Here is a 19,083-nt window from a genome sequence, read left to right as displayed (position 1 = left end):
CTATGGGAATCGGCTGGGTTTGGAGACTCCAAACGGGGCTGTGCGCCAGAGACAGAAATGCTCGGTCACAGGCTGGGTGAGCACAGAGCCCAGCCAGAGACCAGGGAGATGGGAGGGATTGACTGCTTTTCTCAGAGTGTGCAATGAGTGGGGCCCGAGCTCTCAGCTCCTCCAGCCAGAGATTGGGAGGCCGCCATCTTCATTCTCCTCCTCCAAAGCTGTACAGAAAGTGGAAGGCGTTCAGGGAACAAAAGCTTCAGAAAGTGAACTGGAGCAGATTACTTAGCCCCGCCCCTGGCAAGGGCGGTGCAATTCCACCTCCAGCAAAGACATTTGAGAATCATGGCAACAGGCTCCTCCCCAAGAAGATCAGCAAATGGGGCACCTGGGTGACTCAGTGGGTTAAAGCCTCTGCCTTCAGCTCAGGTCATAGTGCCGGGATCCTGGGATCATGTCCCACATCGGGCTCTCTACTCAGGAGGGAGCCTGCTTCCCCTCTTCTCTCTCTGCCTGTGTCTCTGCCTACTTGTGATTTCTGTCAGGTAAATAAATAAAATCTTTAAAAAAAAAAAAAAAAAGGTCAGCAAGAACATCCCTCCAATATGTTTGACCTGATCGATGAGAAATGGTGTTTTGCAGGGAAATACAGCACATAGAATTCATGGCTTTCTTTCCCCATGATTCTTTAGTCTTTCAAAGTTAAATTTTTAAAATTTTCATTATTTTTTTCTCTTTTTTAAAATGTTTCCTCTTTCCTATTTTAACCTACTTTAACTATTTTATCTCATCAAATATCTTTTTTTAATTTAAACTTTATTTTTTTCAGTGTTTCAGGATTCTTTATCAATATCGTTTTAAGAATCTTTTCTAATTTTCATTTTTATACTCACATTCTATTCCTTCTCTGTATTTAACCTTATCTTTTATATACATGTGTTTCTTTAAAATTTTGAGATACAGTTTCTTCTAAGAGACCAAAATATACCTACATCTAGTGTTCTAGTCTCCAGCCTGATCACATTCTCACCTTTTTCTTTTTTATGCCAGTTCCTTAGCTTACCGATTCCTTTTTCAAAAGCTTTTTAAATTTTCATCTTCACAGTCATATTACATCCCTTCATCTTGTTTACATATGTGTGTGTGTGTGTGTGTATTTTTTTCTTTAAAATTTTGGGAGGAAGTTTCTTCTAACAGACCAAAATACACCCAAAACCAAGTGTGTGGCTCTCTTCTATTCACCAACCTAATCATTTTTTTTCTTTTTCCTTTCTTCTCCCCCTGGCTTTGGGTTTCTTCTGATTTGATTAGTGTATATTTTTCTGGGGTCTTTGTTACCCTTTTAGCATTTTATTCTCTCATTCATCTATTCTCTGGACAAAATGACAAGGTAGAAAAACTCACCCCCAAAAAAAGAACAAGAGGCAGTACCAATTGCTGGGGACCTAATCAATATGGACATTAGTAAGATGTCAGAACTAGAGTTTGGAATGATGATTATAAAGATGCTAGCTGGCTTTGAAAAAATCATAGAAGATACTAGAGAATTCCTTTCAGGAGAAATAACACCCTTTTCTGGAGAAATAGAACAAAAAATCTAACAATTTGAACACAAAAAAAGCTATTAATGAGGTGCAGGCAAAAATGGAGGCTCTTACTGCCAGGATAAATGAGGCAAAAGAGAGAATTAGTGATATAGACCAAATAATGGAGAATAAAGACACTGAGAAAAAGAGAGACAAACAACTACTGGATCACAAGGGGAGAATTTGAGAGATAAGTGATACCATAAGATGAAACAATATTAGAATAATTGGGATCCCAGAAGAAGAAGAAAGAGAGAGAAGGGAAGAAGGTATCCTGGAGTAAATTATAGCAGAGACTTCCCTAATTTGGGGAGGGAAAGAAGCATCAAATCCAGCAGGGATAGGGAACTGCCCTCAAAATCAATAAAAATAGGTCCACACACTGTCATCTAATAATAAAACTTACAAGTCTTAGTGACAATGAGAAAATCCTGAAAGCAGCTCGGGATAAGAACTCTCTAACATACAATGGTAGAAATACTAGATTTGGAGCAGACTTATCCACAGAGACCTGGCAGGCCAGAAAGGACTGGCATGATACATTCAGAGCACTACACAAGAAAAATATGCAGCCAAGAATACTATATCCAACTAGTCTGTTATTGAAGATAAAAGGAATGAGAAAAAGCTTCCAGGACAAATAAAAACTAAAAGAATCTGTAAACACCAAACCAGTCCTACAGGAAATATTGAAAGGGGTCCTCTAAACAAAGTGAGAGCCTAAAAGTAACATGAACCAGAAAAGAAAAAGACAACATACAGTAACAGTCACCTTACAGTCAATACAGTGGCACTAAATTCATATCTTTCAATAATGACTCTGAATGTCAATGAGCTAAATGCCCCAGTCAAAAGATACAGGGTATCAGAATGGATAAAAAACAAGACCCAGGGGTTCCTGGGTGGCTCAGTGGGTTAAAACTCTGCCTTCAGCTCAGGTCATGATCTCAGGGTTCTGGGATCAGCCCCACATCAGGTTCTCTGCTCGGCAGGGAGCCTGCTTTCCTCTCTCTCCCTCTCTCTCTCTGCCTGCCATCTGCCTACTTGTGATTTCTGTCTTTCAAATAAATAAGTAAAATCTTTTAAAAAAAAATAAAGAAAAGAAAAGACCCATCAATATGTTATCTTCAAGAAACTCATTTTAGACCTAAAGACACCTGCAGGTTTAAAGTGAGGGGGCAGGAAGCCATTTACCATGCTAATGGACATCAAAAGAAAGCTGGGGTGGTAATCCTTATATCAGATCAATTAGATTTTAACCAAAGACTGCAATAAGAGATGAGAAAGGACACTATATCATACTTAAAAGGTCTGTCCAGCATGAAGATCTAACAATTTTAAATATCTATGCCCCTAACATGGGAGTAACCAACTATATAAACCAATTAATAATAAAATCAAAGAAACACATCAAGAATAATACAATAATTGTAGGGGAATTTAACACTGAAATGGACAGATCATCCAAGCAAAAGATCAACAAGAAAATAAAGGCCTTAAATGACACACTGGACCAGATGGATATCACAGATACATTCAAAACATTCCATTCTGAAGCAACAGAATACACATTCTTCTCTAGTGCACATGGAACGCTCTCCAGAATAGATCACATCCGGGGTCACAAATCAGATCTCAACCAGTACCAAAAGATTGGGATCATTCCCTGTATATTTTCAGACCACAATGCTCTGAAGCTAGAAGTCAATCACAAAAGGAAAGTTGGAAAGAAACCAAATACATGGAGGCTAAAGAGCATCCTACTAAAGAATGAATGGGTCAACCAGGAAATTAAGAATAAATGAAAAAATTCATGGAAACAAATGACAATAAAAGCACAACTGTTCAAAATCTGTGGGACACAGCAAAGGCAGTCTTGAGAGGAAAGTATACAGCAATACAAGACTTTCTCAAGAAACAAGAAAGGTCTCAAGTACACAACCTAACCCTACACCTAAAAGAGCTGGAGAAAGAACAACAAAGAAAGCCTAAACCCAGCAAAGAAGATAAATAATAAAGATCAGAGCAGAAATCAATGAAATAGAAACCAAAAGAGCAGTAGAACAGATCAACAAAACTATGAGCTGGTTCTATGAAAGAATTCATGAGATTGATAAACCCCTCACCAGACTTCTCAAAAAGAAAAGAGAAAGCACCCAAATAAATAAAATCATGAATGAAAGAGGAGAGATCACAACCAACACCAAAGAAATACAAATAATTATAAGAACATATTATAAGCAACTGTACACCACCAAATTTGACAATCTGGAAGAAATGGATGCATTCCTAGAGATGTATAAACTACCAAAACTGAACCAGGAAGAAATAGAAAACCTGAATGGACCCATATCCAGTAAAGAGATTGGATCAGTCATCAAAAATCTCCCAACAAACAAGGATCCAGGGCCAGACAACTTCCCAGGGAAATTCAACTAAACATTTAAAGAAAAATTAATACCTATTCCCCTGAAACTATTCCAAAAAACAGAAATGGAAGGAAAACTTCCAAATTCATTTTATGAGGCCAGCATTACCTTGATCCCAAAACCAGATGAAGATCCCATTAAGAAGGAGAACTACAGACCAATATCCTTGATGAACACAGATGTGAAAGTTCTCACCAAAATACTAGCCAGTAGGATCAACAGTACATTAAAAGGATTATGCACCACGACCAAGTGGGATTTATTCCTGGGCTGCAAGTTTGGTTCTACATCAGCAAATCAATGTGATACAATACATTAATAAAAGAAACAAGAACCATATGATACTCTCAGTACATGCTGAAAAAAACATTTGACAAAGTACAGCATCTCTTTTTGATCAAAACTCCTCACAGTTTAGGGAGAGAGAGTACATAGGTCAGTATCATAAAAGCCATCTATGAAAAACCCACAGCAGTAATCAGTTGTATTTCTATACAACAAGAATAGCATAGAATAAAGAGAAATTAAGGAGTCAATCCCATTTACAATTGCACCCAAAACCATAAGATACCTAGGAATAAACCTAACCAAAGAGGCAAAGAATCTATACTCAGAAAACTATAAAGTACTCATAAAAGAAATTGAGGAAGACAAAGAGAAAGGGAAAAATGTTCCATGCTCATGGATTGGAAGAAAAAATATTGTAAAAATGTCTGTGCTACCTTAAGCAATGTACATGTTTAATGCAATCCCTATCAAAATACTATCCTTTTTTTTTTTTTTCAAAGAAATGGAACAAATAATCCTAAAATTTATATGGAATGAGAACAGACCTCAAATAGCCAGAGGAATGTTGAAAAAGAAAGCCAAAGTTAGTGGCATCACAATTCCAGACTTCAAGCTCTATTACAAAGCTGTCATCATCAAGACAGTATGGTACTGGCACAAAAAAAGACACAAAAAAAACAAAAACTGACACATAGATCAATGGAACAGAATAGAGAGCCCAGAAATAGACCCTCAACTCAATGGCCAACTAATCTTTGACAAAACAGGAAAGAATGTCCCCTCTTCAATAACTGGTGTTGGGAAAATTGGACAGCCACTTGCAGAAGAATGAAACTGGACCATTTCCTTACACCACACACAAGAACAGACTCAAAATGGATGACAGAGCTCACTGTGAGACAGGAATCCATCCAAATCCTTGAGGAGAACACAGGCAGCAACCTCTTCAACCTCAGCCACAGCAACTTATTCCTAGAAACATCGCCAAGGTGAGGGAAGCAAGGACAAATATGAACTATTGGGACTTGATCAAGATCAAAAGCTTCTGCACAGCAAAGGAAACAGTCAACAAAACCAAAAGACAACCAACAGAATGGGAGAAGATATTTGCAAATGACATATCAGATAAAGGGCTAGTATCCAAACTCTTTAAAGAACTTATCAAATTCAACACCCAAACAACAAATAATTGAATCACAAAAAGGGCAGAAGACATGAACAGTCATTTCTGCAAAGAAGACATCCAAATGGCCAACAGACACATGAAAAAATGCTCCACACCACTTGGCATCAGGGAAATACAAATCAAAACCACAGTGAGATATCACCTGACATCAGTCAGAATTGCTAAAATTAACAAGTCAGGACATGACAGATGTTGGTAAGGATGTGGAGAAAGGATAATTATGCAGACACCAAAACAAAACAACAACAACAAAAAAACACAAGATCTTGCCATTTGAAACAATGTGGATGGAACTAGAGGGTATTATGCTAAACAAAATAAGTCAATTAGAGAAAGACAATTATATGTTCTCACTGATATGAGCAATTTGAGAAATAAAGCAGAGGATCATAGGTAAAGGGAGGGAAAAATGAAACAAGATGAAACCAGAGGGAGACAAACCATAAGAGACTCTTAATCTCAGGAAACAAACCGAGGGTTACGAGAGGGGACGAGGGTGGGATAGGGTAGGTGAGGGACACTGGGGAGGGCATGTGCTATGATGAGTGCTGTGAATTGTGTAAGACTGACGAATCACAGACCTGTACCCCTGAAACAAATAATATATGTTAATAAAAAGAAAAAACATAGAATAGGGAGGGACTCTCAGCTCCACTGTTTACACCTATGTGACCTTGATCATGTAATCTGATATTTTTGTACCTCAGTTTCCTCATCTAATGAAGACTACTATCTTGTAAAACTGTTAAGAAGATAGAGGCGAAGTATATACCTTGCTTGAAGTAAGTGCTAAAAATCGTGATTATTATAGATTTTGTTTTCAACTTTGATCCATTTTGACCCATGGCCAAACTACATAAATACCTCATTGCGGAAAAGATTCTGTTACTCTGACCCATTCGTGAGAAAAGAAAACCTCTCCATTTTTTCTAAATCTTCAAAACTGTATCAGAGTTAAGCCAAACATAAAAGAAGCCATTCTTGAAATTTTAAGCAGAAAGAGTTTTCATACAAAGAGAGGGGTGCTAACATCACTGTTAGAATGTCTAATGAAGTGGCTTCTAGATTGAGCCATCAGAAGAGCAACACAAAATTGTCCAAACTTGGGGAATCTGCTCTGCCATAAAGAGAAAGTTAGAAAATCAAGAAATAGACACAGCAGCTATTGGCTTCAGAAAAATGTACAATTCACCCAGGATCAGAAAGCCATGGCCATGAGGGTTGGCTGCAGAGCAACGTTGCTAGATAAGTCAAAGGACACCCAGTTAAATTTGAATTTCGGATCAACAACAAAACATTTTTAGTGTGTGTCCCATGCAATAATCAGGACATATTAGACTCAAAAATGTGTTGTTGACCTGAAATTGAAATTTAACTGGATGTCATGCATTTAAGTAGGAATCCTGAATTACCCTTTCTTTATTTGAAATTAAAATTCAACCAGGTGTCCTCTCTGTTTATTTGCTAAATCTCAAGTTCTGCTCTAGAGACACCCATTGCCTACTGCTTTAAGACCAGCAGAAGCGGGTCTTGCATGATGCAGCTTCAATTCAGTCTCATGCGATTGTGTCAGATTGGCAGAAACTAAATCACATCAGGAACTCTGGTTGCAAGGACATTTGGGAGACATAAGTCTTAGCTTTTCAGTCTCTGTATTATGGCAGGCATGGGAGAAGTGTGAAAGGGCATGTGACAAGTCAACAATTCACTGGAATAGCTGCACAGTAATATTGATTCATTGCATTTGTAATTTGTTTTATTTTGACAGACATATGTTGAACATCTCTTCTTTTTTGGTCAGTATAAGTATTAAGGATATGGCACTAAACAAAACAAACAAACAAACCAAATAAATAAATAAATAAATAAATAAAAATAAAATAAAAGTCCCTGTCCTCATAAAGCTTAGATTCTAGTGGAGAAAATAAAATAGATTAACAACAACAACACTAAATTACAGAAATTGAAAATAAAACTGAAAGTAAAAGCCTCTTATAATCCTACTAGTCTTCTTCGAGCTTTATGTAACAGTAAAGGTTAAAAAAAAATCTCCTTACTCTTTTCTTCCTCCAATTTTATTTCCCAGAGTTTATCATCAGTAGTTGTATGTGTGTGCTTGCATGTTTATTATAAATAAGTTAAACATGATTACTAAGTCCCATGAGGGTGGGAAGGATATACCTCAGTTCATCTGCTGAAAAGCTCAACATTACTCAAGCCATTACAAAAAAGACAGAATCCAGGAATCTCCTTCTTCCTGCCTTGGGGTCTTCTGTACCCGATTTAGCTCCAGTAGTTTTCTGGAAATCACTTTCTCCCTTCGTCTTCATCCTCTCTCCATTTTGCCTCTATCCTGCTGGGTCTCCTTTACCTGCCTTGGATCTTCTCAGAAAAGACGGACTCACTTGGAGTCAGAGTGGAGCACATACAACACAGGGTAAACCTCTCTCTGCAGAGATCTGATCAATTTTCATACGTCCAGTTTTCATCTGGAGATGAGCAAATGTCCCCCATACATTAATGTGAGGATGGACGGAGATGAAGGGAATGAAGGGAATAGAAACCTGTCACTCTCCCACCCCACCCCCACCTTATACCCCACTCATAGTTAAGTCTTAATTCCTCGCTCTGTCTCCTTTGTCTAGCACGAAAAATTCTTCATGTCTGACTCTATGTGAGCATGGTTTCCTGCCACCATTTCCTGACAAAGACCCTGCTCCAGCCACTCTCCAAACATGCTTTATTTTCCCATTTCTGTCTCTGTCCTGACACAGTCTGTATGGACGGCCTTCAATCCACTACTTCTGCCCATCGGCACTGACCTCTGCTCAGGTTCTGGCTTCAGTGCCTCTTCCTCCATGATGCCGCCTTAGATTCGTTCCTGCAGAAGCTGACCTTGAGACCAGGATTCGAGGACAGAGGTTTATTAGGAAGGGGGTTCCAGCAAGTTGGTGTTGAGGAGGAGAGAGTGAGGCAAGAAAGAGGAAAACCAACAAAGAGTATGTTTTGAGGAGCCTGTATGGTCAACAACAGAATGGCTGGGGGGGGGGGCAGTGTTCACGCCAAAAGCTGAAGTGCTTATCCCCCACCTTCCATCGGTGATTGCTGAAGGTGGCTCCTAGGGACGTGAACTCGCCGGTCGTTTGGACCTGGCCTGTGAATGGACTGAGAGAAATGCCTCAGGTGGAAAGTGCAGGTGCATGCAGGAGGACACTGCCAGCGTGCACAGAAACTGGGGGCCAAGGGGATGTGGACAGGGGGATGTGTAGCATTTTGACCAGTTGGACATGATTTGGGCCATTATACTATTATGGCCTTTGGTTTATATCAGTCCTGCCTCATGTTATAAGTGTTTGTGTGTGATCAGGGGAAAAAAAAAAAAATCACATTAAATTACTCATTGTCTTAGCCTGGTTTATCCCAAAAAGCAAAACCAGAGGCAAATGCTTCCGTGCTATGACTTTATCAAGAAATGCAAACTGGGGAAAGGAGGAGCAGTGACGAGGGAGTGAGGCAGGGAAGGCAGAAGCGGGGACACAAGGTATGTTTTGAAGGTGGCGGCTAGGAGCATCCTCAGGGAAGCTATATATGTCTCAGGACACCCCACCAAGAGCGGGGAGGGAGAAGATTCTACCCACCAGTTCCTTTCTCCCATCATGAGAGGTTCATTTGACAGGGATTTAGGTCCCTGCACGTCCACAGTACAGTTGGGGAAGTGCTGGCAGCATCCCACAGCAATCCAACACCCCAACATCCACACAGATGCCCTGGGGCAGCAGCCACGTGAAGCATGAGGCAAGGGGCTGTCTGTGGGGACATGCGCTTGGTCTGAGTCTCATCTGTGGCCCGGGATGGGCCAAAACTGTCTGGAGACAGGTGAAGGCAAGAGATTCGAAGTGGCTTATTAAATGTGTCTGACTCACCAACAGAAACAGCTCACTAGGGGTGACCCAATCCTCATGTGGGCCCCACACATCATGCCTAGAACATTATCTTCAAATAGTGTGAAGCATCCCCACCGAGGCTTACAAATGAAAATCAACCTTCTACTGTGAAAATCTGGTACATCAGAATTTTTAAAAAAGGAAACTGAGTGGATAGAAGTATTCTTTCCAAAATGTCTGATCTCTGGGAAAACAAGTCTCTGAGGAACTAGAGATGTACTGGAAGAATGAAACGAAGAACGAACATAAATGAGTGAAGCAAATGTGGATGAAATTTTGTTGTTAGCAGTAAGATAAAGAAAAGGGGTTCTATGGTTCACCCAAGGATCCTTTATAGACATTCTATACAGAATTTTTAGCGGTCTTTAATTTTTACTCATTAACTTCTTTGAAGCACTCATTATAAATGTATACAAAGTTTTTACATATGTTTATGAAACTTTCATCAAAGGGGTAAAAAGAACTATATCGAGGAAACGGGAAGGTCAAAATTTTTATAGGTGCTGTGTTGGCACGGAGGAAACATGTAAAAGAGAAACGTGTTTATCTGGTGGAATAACACAAGTACCAGGAAAAATAGGGACCTGTGTAGACATTGTTTACAGGAAGAGAGAAGAAATGTATTTAATTTCTTTATAGCCATAAGCTCTGCATTTATTTTTTTTAAACCTGGATATGGTCAACTACATCATGAGCAGGTATTGATGAAAAGATCAATGATACTTTTTCTATAATCATGAAGATTATAGTGTTTCAAAAGAAATTATTTTACTTTAAAGAAAACATTTTAAATGTTAATATTCCCAAAGAAACATTCCCATTTGAAGTCTGCATCTTATGAAGAAATTCAGTTATTATTAGTTTTTTCAAATGTGCAGAAAGTGATCTAGAGTTCTTAGAATTAATATGTAAATATATTGTTAAAATGAATTAAAGGGTTATACAGGTAATAAAACATAATGAATGCAATAATGAAAATAGTGAAACCTTTGAAACAACAAATAAGTTTCAATTTTGGGAAGAAGAGCTGTGTAGATTGCTACAGAAACCATGGTCCCTGTAATCATATCCCTGAGGCATATTCTTGAAGGTTGAGTGCTTGAATATAGTCAGCCACAGCTTCCTCAGTCAGACCTATTTTACCACGAACCTCAGCTCTAAGTTTATACACTAGAGCATCGTCAGGCGTCAAAGACAGGGCTGTAAAAGGAAAACATTTCAAGATATGTTTTATAATGACACTGGAAAATGGTCCCCTGTTTTAAAAATAAAAATTTTCTAAGAACTTTAGCACTGCTTACTTGAAAGCATTTTTCTTCAAATGTAAATGTAAATGAATTTACATTTCATGTAAATGAATTTTATTTAGTAAAATTAAATATTAAACCTTTCTAAGAAAACTAACTTGAGGAACATTGTTTATGTCCGGTTTCCCTGATGATTTTCCGTTTCTCAGCTTATTCACACTTTAAGTTATTACATAAAGGAATCTATATTGATGGCATTAAAGATAAGATAAATAAAAGCATTAATTCTTATGTAAACTTACCAAGACAGACCTGGTGATTTTCTTCTTTTATTGTCTAAAAACAAATATATCAACCACTGTGATTTCCCCCCAAAATTATAAAACAAAATACCTTGACTTAGGTCTTCCTCAGCTAGTTCGTATTGCTTTAAACAACAGTAGAAGTGTGCTCTATTAAAATATACTGCGGCCCAGAAGGGACAGCTTTCAACCACATGTGCAAAATCTTCTTTGGCTTCTTTGTATCTCTCTAATATTGTATTTGCAATAGCTCGATTCATGGTAGCATATTCATTTTCTGGATCAAACCTTAAAGCTTTTGAGAAGTAGTCACTGGCCTATAAAATGTGAAGATGATGATAAGTTGAATATATTTTAATTGGCAGCTATATAGCGATCTGAAGCACTTTTGATTCATGTATAAAACTGGTTAAAGTGTATTTGAACTTCTTTCTTTCTTTCTTTCTTTCTTTCTTTCTTTCTTTCTTTCTTTCTTTTTCTTTCTTTTTCTTTGTATGCCTGTGGTTCTATTTCCCTGGAACTGGGGACATATTAGCTGCGCAAATATTTCATCTAAAATGTGTCCAGCCAAAAGTCAGTTTGCTTTTTGTTATCACCTGTATTGGCAAATCTCAATAATGTCAGTGATAAAAATGTTCCTCTACTTACCCCTCAAGTCCCACACCTTTACACAGTACCAGAAAAAGGTAAAATATAAATCGGAAAAGGTCATAACATGATAAATATATGTTAGAAAATTAACATTTTTCATATACAAGCAGAGTATCCAAGAGCTAAAAAGGTAAATGAATTCTCCAAATAAGATTCTAAACCATACCACCAGGCTCACCCACCGCCCCACCCCCCATGGAGCACTAGGTGTTGTACGTAAACAATGAAAGTTGGAACACTGCATCAAAAACTAATGATGTATTTTATGGTGACTAATATAACGCAATAAAATTTTTTAAAAGATTCTAACCCATACCAAAAAGGGATAAAAATTTAGTGATGCTATGAAAGTTATGAAGAAGGAAGAGTGAGGGAAAAAATCAACTTGTCAAGAAGATCGAAGACTCTAGATTATTCTCTGTTCATCATCAAGAAACAAAGAACCCTTTCAAGTGTGGTCTGTAGATTGGTTTTGGGGTCTTAGTCTGAGAAATCATTTCCTACAACTCTGTAAAGAGATTAAATACAGAAACTACGAGTAAACCATTAGTAACTTTTATAGCACTTCAACATAATTATGACATTCCAGGACATGAACATAATTCTAATAACTTGTTTATATTGTGTTTTAGCAAATTATTGATGAATAATAAGTTAGAAATTTTTAAATGGTCTTTCACCACAAATAGCTTCAGATGCTGCTTAGACATCCAACTAGACATCTCTTCTCTAATTCCATGAGGGTAAAAATTTGGTTCCTACTTTAAAATTTACTTCACTTAAAGGAAAAGTCATTTTTTACAATACAGATTGCTCTCTAATTTTTTACCATTCAGCTTTTCCCAACACACCACAGTCTTGCTTCTATCTATCTTCCCCTATTTTGTGAGTTCCACTCTTGCTAAGGCTGCAGATGTCCTCAAGCCCAATGGACATTTTCTAGTTCTTTACTTCCAGGACATTTCTGCGGCATGGACGCTCTTGAACTCTCCTTCCTTTGTAAAATTCTCTGTCCTTGGGACAGAGCATCTCTCTGGTTTTCTCTTACCTATATATCACTTTCTCTGTCTCCATCACTGAACTATTTTTCTCTATGTTTCCCAGGGATCTGACTTCAATTCACTTCCATCATGAGTGAAATGGAACACTGGTAGCATGGTGGCCAAGAGCTCAAACCACGGAGCTAGATTTCTAGGTTCAAATCCTGGCTCTACCACTTGTCATCTCTATGTCTTGGGTGAGTAGATAAAGCTCTTTTTGTCCCCAGTTTTCCTGTCTGTAAAATGGAAATAACAACTAGAACTCTACTTCCAGTTTTGCTTTTAGGATTAAGTGAGGTTAGTATATGAAGTATATACAAAATATCCATCTATCCTAAGGCAATTCTCCATGAATTTTGCTGCCTCTGACTTTTAAGAGGCAATTCGTTCAAGATTGTGTAACCCATCTCATTTTTGAATGGAACTATTCAACGCGCCAGCGAAGTGTGGTACAAGGATCTGGTAAGGGGATGGCAGAACTGACATCCTCCTGTGAAGGTCTTAAAGAAAATTCACTCGCAGACAGAAGACTGGACTCAGAATCATCAGAAATGAAGCAAGGAAATGACTCCAAGCAGGGCCAAGACTAAAAAGTAATTTAGGCTTCATTTTTTTATTAATTAATTTATTTCAGCATAACAGTATTAATTATTTTTTCACCACACCCAGTGCTCCATGCTAGGCTTCATTTTAATTAACCAGTAAATGATCAATAAAGGCCACGCTATTCTACATCACAAAACCAGGACTTCAATCAGGTAGGAGTAAGTGCCTACCTCAGCTAAGATAAAATTCAGTAACGCACAATAATGTGCCTGTGAAAAATGTAAGTTTTTCTTATAGCTTCCAAAATATATTGTTGAGAAAATAAAAGCCTATCCATTTCATGAAGTAACTTGAAGTATAGGAGTAATGGTTGTGATGCAGTTCAAGTCCAAAGACACCTACCACAATGACGGTCTTGATTTTTTAACAATTGGTCTAATGCCCTAATATCTGTAATTAATTAAAAAGCAGATCCAGTTATCTTTGTAATGTCACTCATAGTTCATGATGCATGCACGTGACTCATCCAAAAGTGATTTAAAATTATTAAGTCACTAACTAATGCTGAAAGAAGCCAGAACATATCTAGGTTTGAACCTTCTAGAGATTATTTGATGTATTGAGGGACCCTTCTTCCTGCCCCTAAATCTTCCTTCCAGAACAGTTAGAAACAAAGGTTGAGGAGGTGGGGAGCAGGGGACAGAGCCATTTTCTCCAAAAAAAAGTTCTGTCTGCATTCAACTGTGCCCCAAGTCTCTGCCTTCCCCCATGGCGTAATCGATAACGTGTCCTGCTCCCTTCAAAGACCACCCCAGAAACTTCCAAACTTTAACCTCAGTTCTCTAAGATTTTGATTCTAATCATCCCTGCCACTTTCCTTCTGTCCCAACAATTTCTTCTTTTCTATTACATTTTTTATTAACACGGAGCATGAATCACTATCCTTCATATTTACAAAATTAAGAGAACTTCTTACCACACTCTACCTCATTTCACTACTTCTCATTTCATGACTTCTCTTCACAGGACCTCCTGACCAGCTGAACTGCTGAATTCTTCACCTCATATTTCCTCCACAACCTTTACCTATCTAAGTCTCTGATTCACCACGGCCGCAACAACGTTCTTGCCAAAATCATCAGTGACTTCCTCCAACGCCCTCTTCCTTGACTTTCCTTTTTTCCCAGCCGCGCTCGACACAGGACACTTTTCCCTTCTTCAAGCACATTATTCTCAAGGTATTATCATACTGTCCTGCTTTTCTTCCCATCAGCCTGGCTGGATGCTCTCTTCTCAGTCTACTCTCTGGCATCTCCTCTCTGTTCCACTCTCAAACATTGGTGTTATCCCCAGAGCTTGCTCCTTAAACCGCTTCTCTCCACCTATACTTACCTATCCAGGCAATAGTCTCAGTCCCGCACATAGGCTCGCACTGATAGAATCATGCTTCTGTGAGACTGCCTTCGATCTTCGTCACTACTACTATTTTCTTGTTTGTTTTCTATTTGTTCCTCCAATAAGAAGTAAGTTCCATCAGAAAAAAAAAAAAGTCTATGTTGTTTAACTCCATACTCTCAGGGTATTATTAATGCCTCATACATGGCAGGTACGTTATAAATATACGGAGATTGAAGGAATGAAGAGCTAAGTGGTATAAGGAAATATTTGCTAAACTTTTCCAGCAAAATAAAGGCAAGAACCATAGCCTCTTGGTAGTTAAAGATGACTCAATGGATCATTTTATTAAGGGATCTGGTGGCAGTATTGGTGGCACAAGAGAACACAGAGGTTACAGGTCTCAGAAAATGCAAGCAAAAAAAAAAAAAAAAAAAACCCAAAAAACAAAAAACCCAAGCCTTTTTAAAATTTGTACATCAGGGGTGGTGCTTGGGTGGCTCAGTCAGTCAACTCAGGTCAGAACCCAGGGTCCTGAGATCAAGCCCTCCATTGTGCTCTCTGCTCAGCAGGGAGACTGCTTCTCCCTCTCCCTCTGCTGCTCCCACCACCTTTGTGCTCTCTCACTCCTTCTCTGTCAGATAAATAAATAAAATCCTTAAAAAATAAAAATAAGATAAAATGAATACATTATCTTTGAAGGCAAGGATTGTGGAAAGTTCTGAAAAACACAGAGCTTGTGGTAGAAGCCTTCCCAGACTAGCTAGGCTAGAGAGGACATTTTGTAAAGTCCTTTGCCATAGCATCAAACGGAGCACAGGTTGGAGTTATCATGGCTCATCACCCTGCTTCTCATAAGAATATCTGCTATTTGACAAGGAACAAAATTTATTTCATCCAAATGTAACAGAAAAGTAATTTGCCTGCCTTCATTGCAAAAACAAGGATGAAAAATCATAGCTTAATTTTTGGAAAGAAAATAAAAACTCACCGGATTAAAAAAAGTATTGCTACAACATAGATAAAAATTATAATATAACATTTCCAAATGAACTAGAAAAAAATTGTTAAAGGAACAATTGCATTTGAGAAAAAATAAATCAGTGATGAAGGATCTTGTCAGAAATGAGGCGGCCAGGAAGGTTTGACATGGGAATGAGATGAAACTAGGGGAAAAAAATTTTTTTAAGAAACCTGATCTATAAAGTCCACAAGGGATAATGGAGATTTCAGAGAACACAGGAGAGATTTAGAAGAGAGATGTGAAAAAGGAAAAAAAAAAAAAATGAAACAAAACCTAAGAGATAGAAAACATTAGAAAAAATAATTGGTATATAGAAGTCAAAGGACATCTTAGATATAATAATTGGCATTCATTCACAATGAAGAGAAAAATGAAACAAAAACATTTTATACTGAATTCAATAAAACTTTTCTGAAATCTACATATTGAAAATGCACACTGTGTACTATGACGTACTTTGGCAAAACTTTTTACTTAAAAAAAATCTTTGATGATCTTGACAAAAAGAAGTCACGGATAAAAGAATTGAAAGTCAGGTTTGCAACAAAAAGATCATATTTTGACACCAACATACACCAGAATATAGCGAAACAATACTTAAGACACTCAAGGAAAGAAAAAGTGAGTCAGAATTTTAAACCCAGACAAGCTGCCTTAAGTTGTAAACACTGCAGGCAAACAGCTATGAACATAAAAAAAATTCAAGGAATATTGTTCTCATGAGCCCTTTCTCAGGACTCTGCTAGAAGATCAGTATCAGGCAACTGAGAAATGAGTGGTCAGGAGGGAAACTTTGGCAAAAAGCCTAGAGATGAGAACTGAATATACTTAACTGGAGAACTAAGACTAACATGTGAAATATGGGTAACAAAATGGTATGCAAATATTAAGTCCTTTGGTGGTAGAGGAATAATGAAACTCACAACAAAACGGGAGAGTAGAGACAGAATAGACAGCTGGCACCAACTGACACTGTAACACATTTAAGAATAAAAATATAAATATTAATTTTTTAAGATTCTATATATTTATTTGACAGAGAGAGACAGCAAGAAAGGGAACACAAGCAGGGGGAGTGGGAGAGGGAGAAGCAGGCTTCCCGCTGAGCAGGGAGCCTGACACAGGGCTCTCCCTGGGCCCATGACCTGGCCAAAGGTAGATGCTTAACAACTGAGCCACCCAGGAGCCCCTAAAAAAAGATAAGTATTTTTTAGAAAAGAGAATACTATTAACTAAAATCAACAAACAGATGAAAGGGAGGAATAAGGGAAGAAAACATTAAATGATTATTTTATTGTTGTTTGTAATAGAAAAACTAAAGAAATAAGGAACTAAGAGTATAAAGATTACCTTTATAAAGGTAATCATTAAAACAAAGCTATAAACCTTCCTAAATATCAGAAATCCTTTAAAAATAATTAAATAAAGTAAACCACAGACTAAAATACATCAAATATAAATATACTGTGACATTAAATAACAGAACTAAATCAACCATGCCAAAATTATTTTATGATTATTATTATTAGTAGTAGTATTACAAGCTAAGTATTTTCAAATTGCCATCTAAAGCAAAATGTAACTGTATTCTGTATAAAAGAGACACGAGCTGGAAATAAAGTATTCTGAACATTAAAAATAAAGGGAAGGGCAAAGGAATATCAGGCAAAAGCAAACCATTTGAAATCAGAGGTTATGATCTTTGTATCAGATGAAAGTGAATTTATACCCAAGAGCATTTTAAAGAAACAGAGGGCATTTGAAATGCATTCACAATGCACATGTAATGTATTTGAATATCCGTACATAAAATAATAATGTGGCAGCACTGTCCATAAAGCAGAAATTACAAGAGATGTAAAGAAAATTATAGAAGGCACACTAATTTAAACCTTTCCCACTCCAAAATAAACCAAATGGAAAACAAGCGTGAATACAGGCTAAATTAAAAACATAATTTATAAGGTAAGTCTTATATGGATATTTTTAACTCTATATCCTTATAGCAGAAATTCTTTTTTTGAAAAGTCCCCTGGAGTACTTTTTTTTTAAGTTGGCATGTACAAGAACACATTAAAACTCAATAAACTCCAAAATTAGAAAATGTAAAGCCTTTCCACCTGAACATTTTAAGTGTCCCATTAATTTATTCAAAGGGGAAATAACATTTCATATGTAACATTTTAGGAAAACAAAAATAAAAAACATTACAGACTGAAATACATAGGATACTGCTAGAAGCAGTAGTTAGGGAAATGGCCTAAACTTAACACTCATCACAGTACAAATTAAAGGGTGACAATAAATGAATTAAACTTCTGACTCGGGCGCCGGGGTGGCTCAGTGGATTAAAGACTATACCTTCAGCTCAGGTCATGATCCCAGGGTCCTGGGATCGAGCCCCACATAAGGGCTCTCCGCTCAGCGGCAAGCCTGCTTCCCCCCACCCCCCGCCTGCCTTTTTGCCTACTTGTGATCTCTCTGTGTTGATCAAATAAATAAATAAATAAATCTTTAAAAAAAAAAAAAGATTTAAACTTCTGACTCAAGGATAGACAAAGAGCAAGATAAGTTGAAGATAAAGAACAAAAGAGTGAATATAAATAAAAAGTTGAAGTTGAGTTTGAATTATATAAGTGCATTACAGCTCAAATAAAATAAATTCAAAATATAAAAAATATCATCTAATAACCCAATAGTTTCATTTCAGACATTCTGAAAAGATTAAGATGTTATATAATCAGAACTGATATCCTTACCTCCTCACTCCCAGTCAAATGCTCATGTGACTGAAATTGAGAAATGTTAGCAATTAAGATGAGTTTGATAATCACATCAGTGAAAAAGATTCTTGAAGGAAGTCTGAGATTTGTCTAAGTGGGGGCACAGAGAGAAAGAATTTTAGGCCAGAAGCTGACAATAATGGACAACAAGGCAATGGCCCACACTTGGGGAAAGTCCAGAGCAATGTTTACTGGACAAGTGTTGAATGGTTGATGATAATGAGGAGAATAAATCCATAGAAATGTGAACATGTAATAAATAATTACAAACACTCTTAGGAAAAAGAACTTTGTTAAAAAGAGCTAATAAATGATTAGCCTGTGACATAAGGATTGCTCTTTGGAAATTATATATAACAAAAAAAGCATTTAGTGTCAAAAAGAAAATGTTAAGGAAAACACATTACCTGGGAAAACTGCCTGTGGTGAAAATAGATGTTTCCTGCATTAAAGTAAGCCAGTGAATATGTGGGGTTTAGAGAAATTGCTGCTTGATAGTCTCTCATTGCATTCTGTTTTTGACCCATAAACTCGTGAATCACACCACGATTTGTTAAGAATTCTGCTGTCGTATTGATCTGCAATATAATAGTATGAGTATTTAGTATCTAGGAACAGTATTTATCCCCAATTTCATGTCTGTAAAAATGAATGTTATGAAATCT

At 37.3% G+C, this 19,083-nt stretch overlaps 1 protein-coding gene across 3 annotated transcripts in view; it reads right to left on the bottom strand.

Moving 5' to 3' along the window:
• Positions 1-7,067: 7,067 nt before the first annotated feature.
• TTC6 (tetratricopeptide repeat domain 6) overlaps positions 7,068-19,083 on the bottom strand; it is a 222,465-nt gene continuing 210,449 nt past the window's right edge. For all 3 annotated transcript variants that reach the window (XM_059181956.1, XM_059181957.1, XM_059181958.1), the window contains 3 exons: positions 18,826-18,996; positions 11,071-11,296; positions 7,068-10,630 (listed from right to left, as the gene is read on the bottom strand). In XM_059181956.1, the coding sequence (XP_059037939.1) occupies positions 10,494-10,630; positions 11,071-11,296; positions 18,826-18,996 (534 nt within the window). In that variant the 3' untranslated portion in view covers positions 7,068-10,493. The remainder of the gene's footprint in view (positions 10,631-11,070; positions 11,297-18,825; positions 18,997-19,083) is intronic.

Source organism: Mustela lutreola, chromosome 7 (genome assembly GCF_030435805.1).
Source record: "Mustela lutreola isolate mMusLut2 chromosome 7, mMusLut2.pri, whole genome shotgun sequence".
Classification (NCBI taxonomy): domain Eukaryota; kingdom Metazoa; phylum Chordata; class Mammalia; order Carnivora; family Mustelidae; genus Mustela; species Mustela lutreola.
Note: the sequence above shows the minus strand (reverse complement) of the source record. Positions and strands in the feature narration are given on the sequence as shown.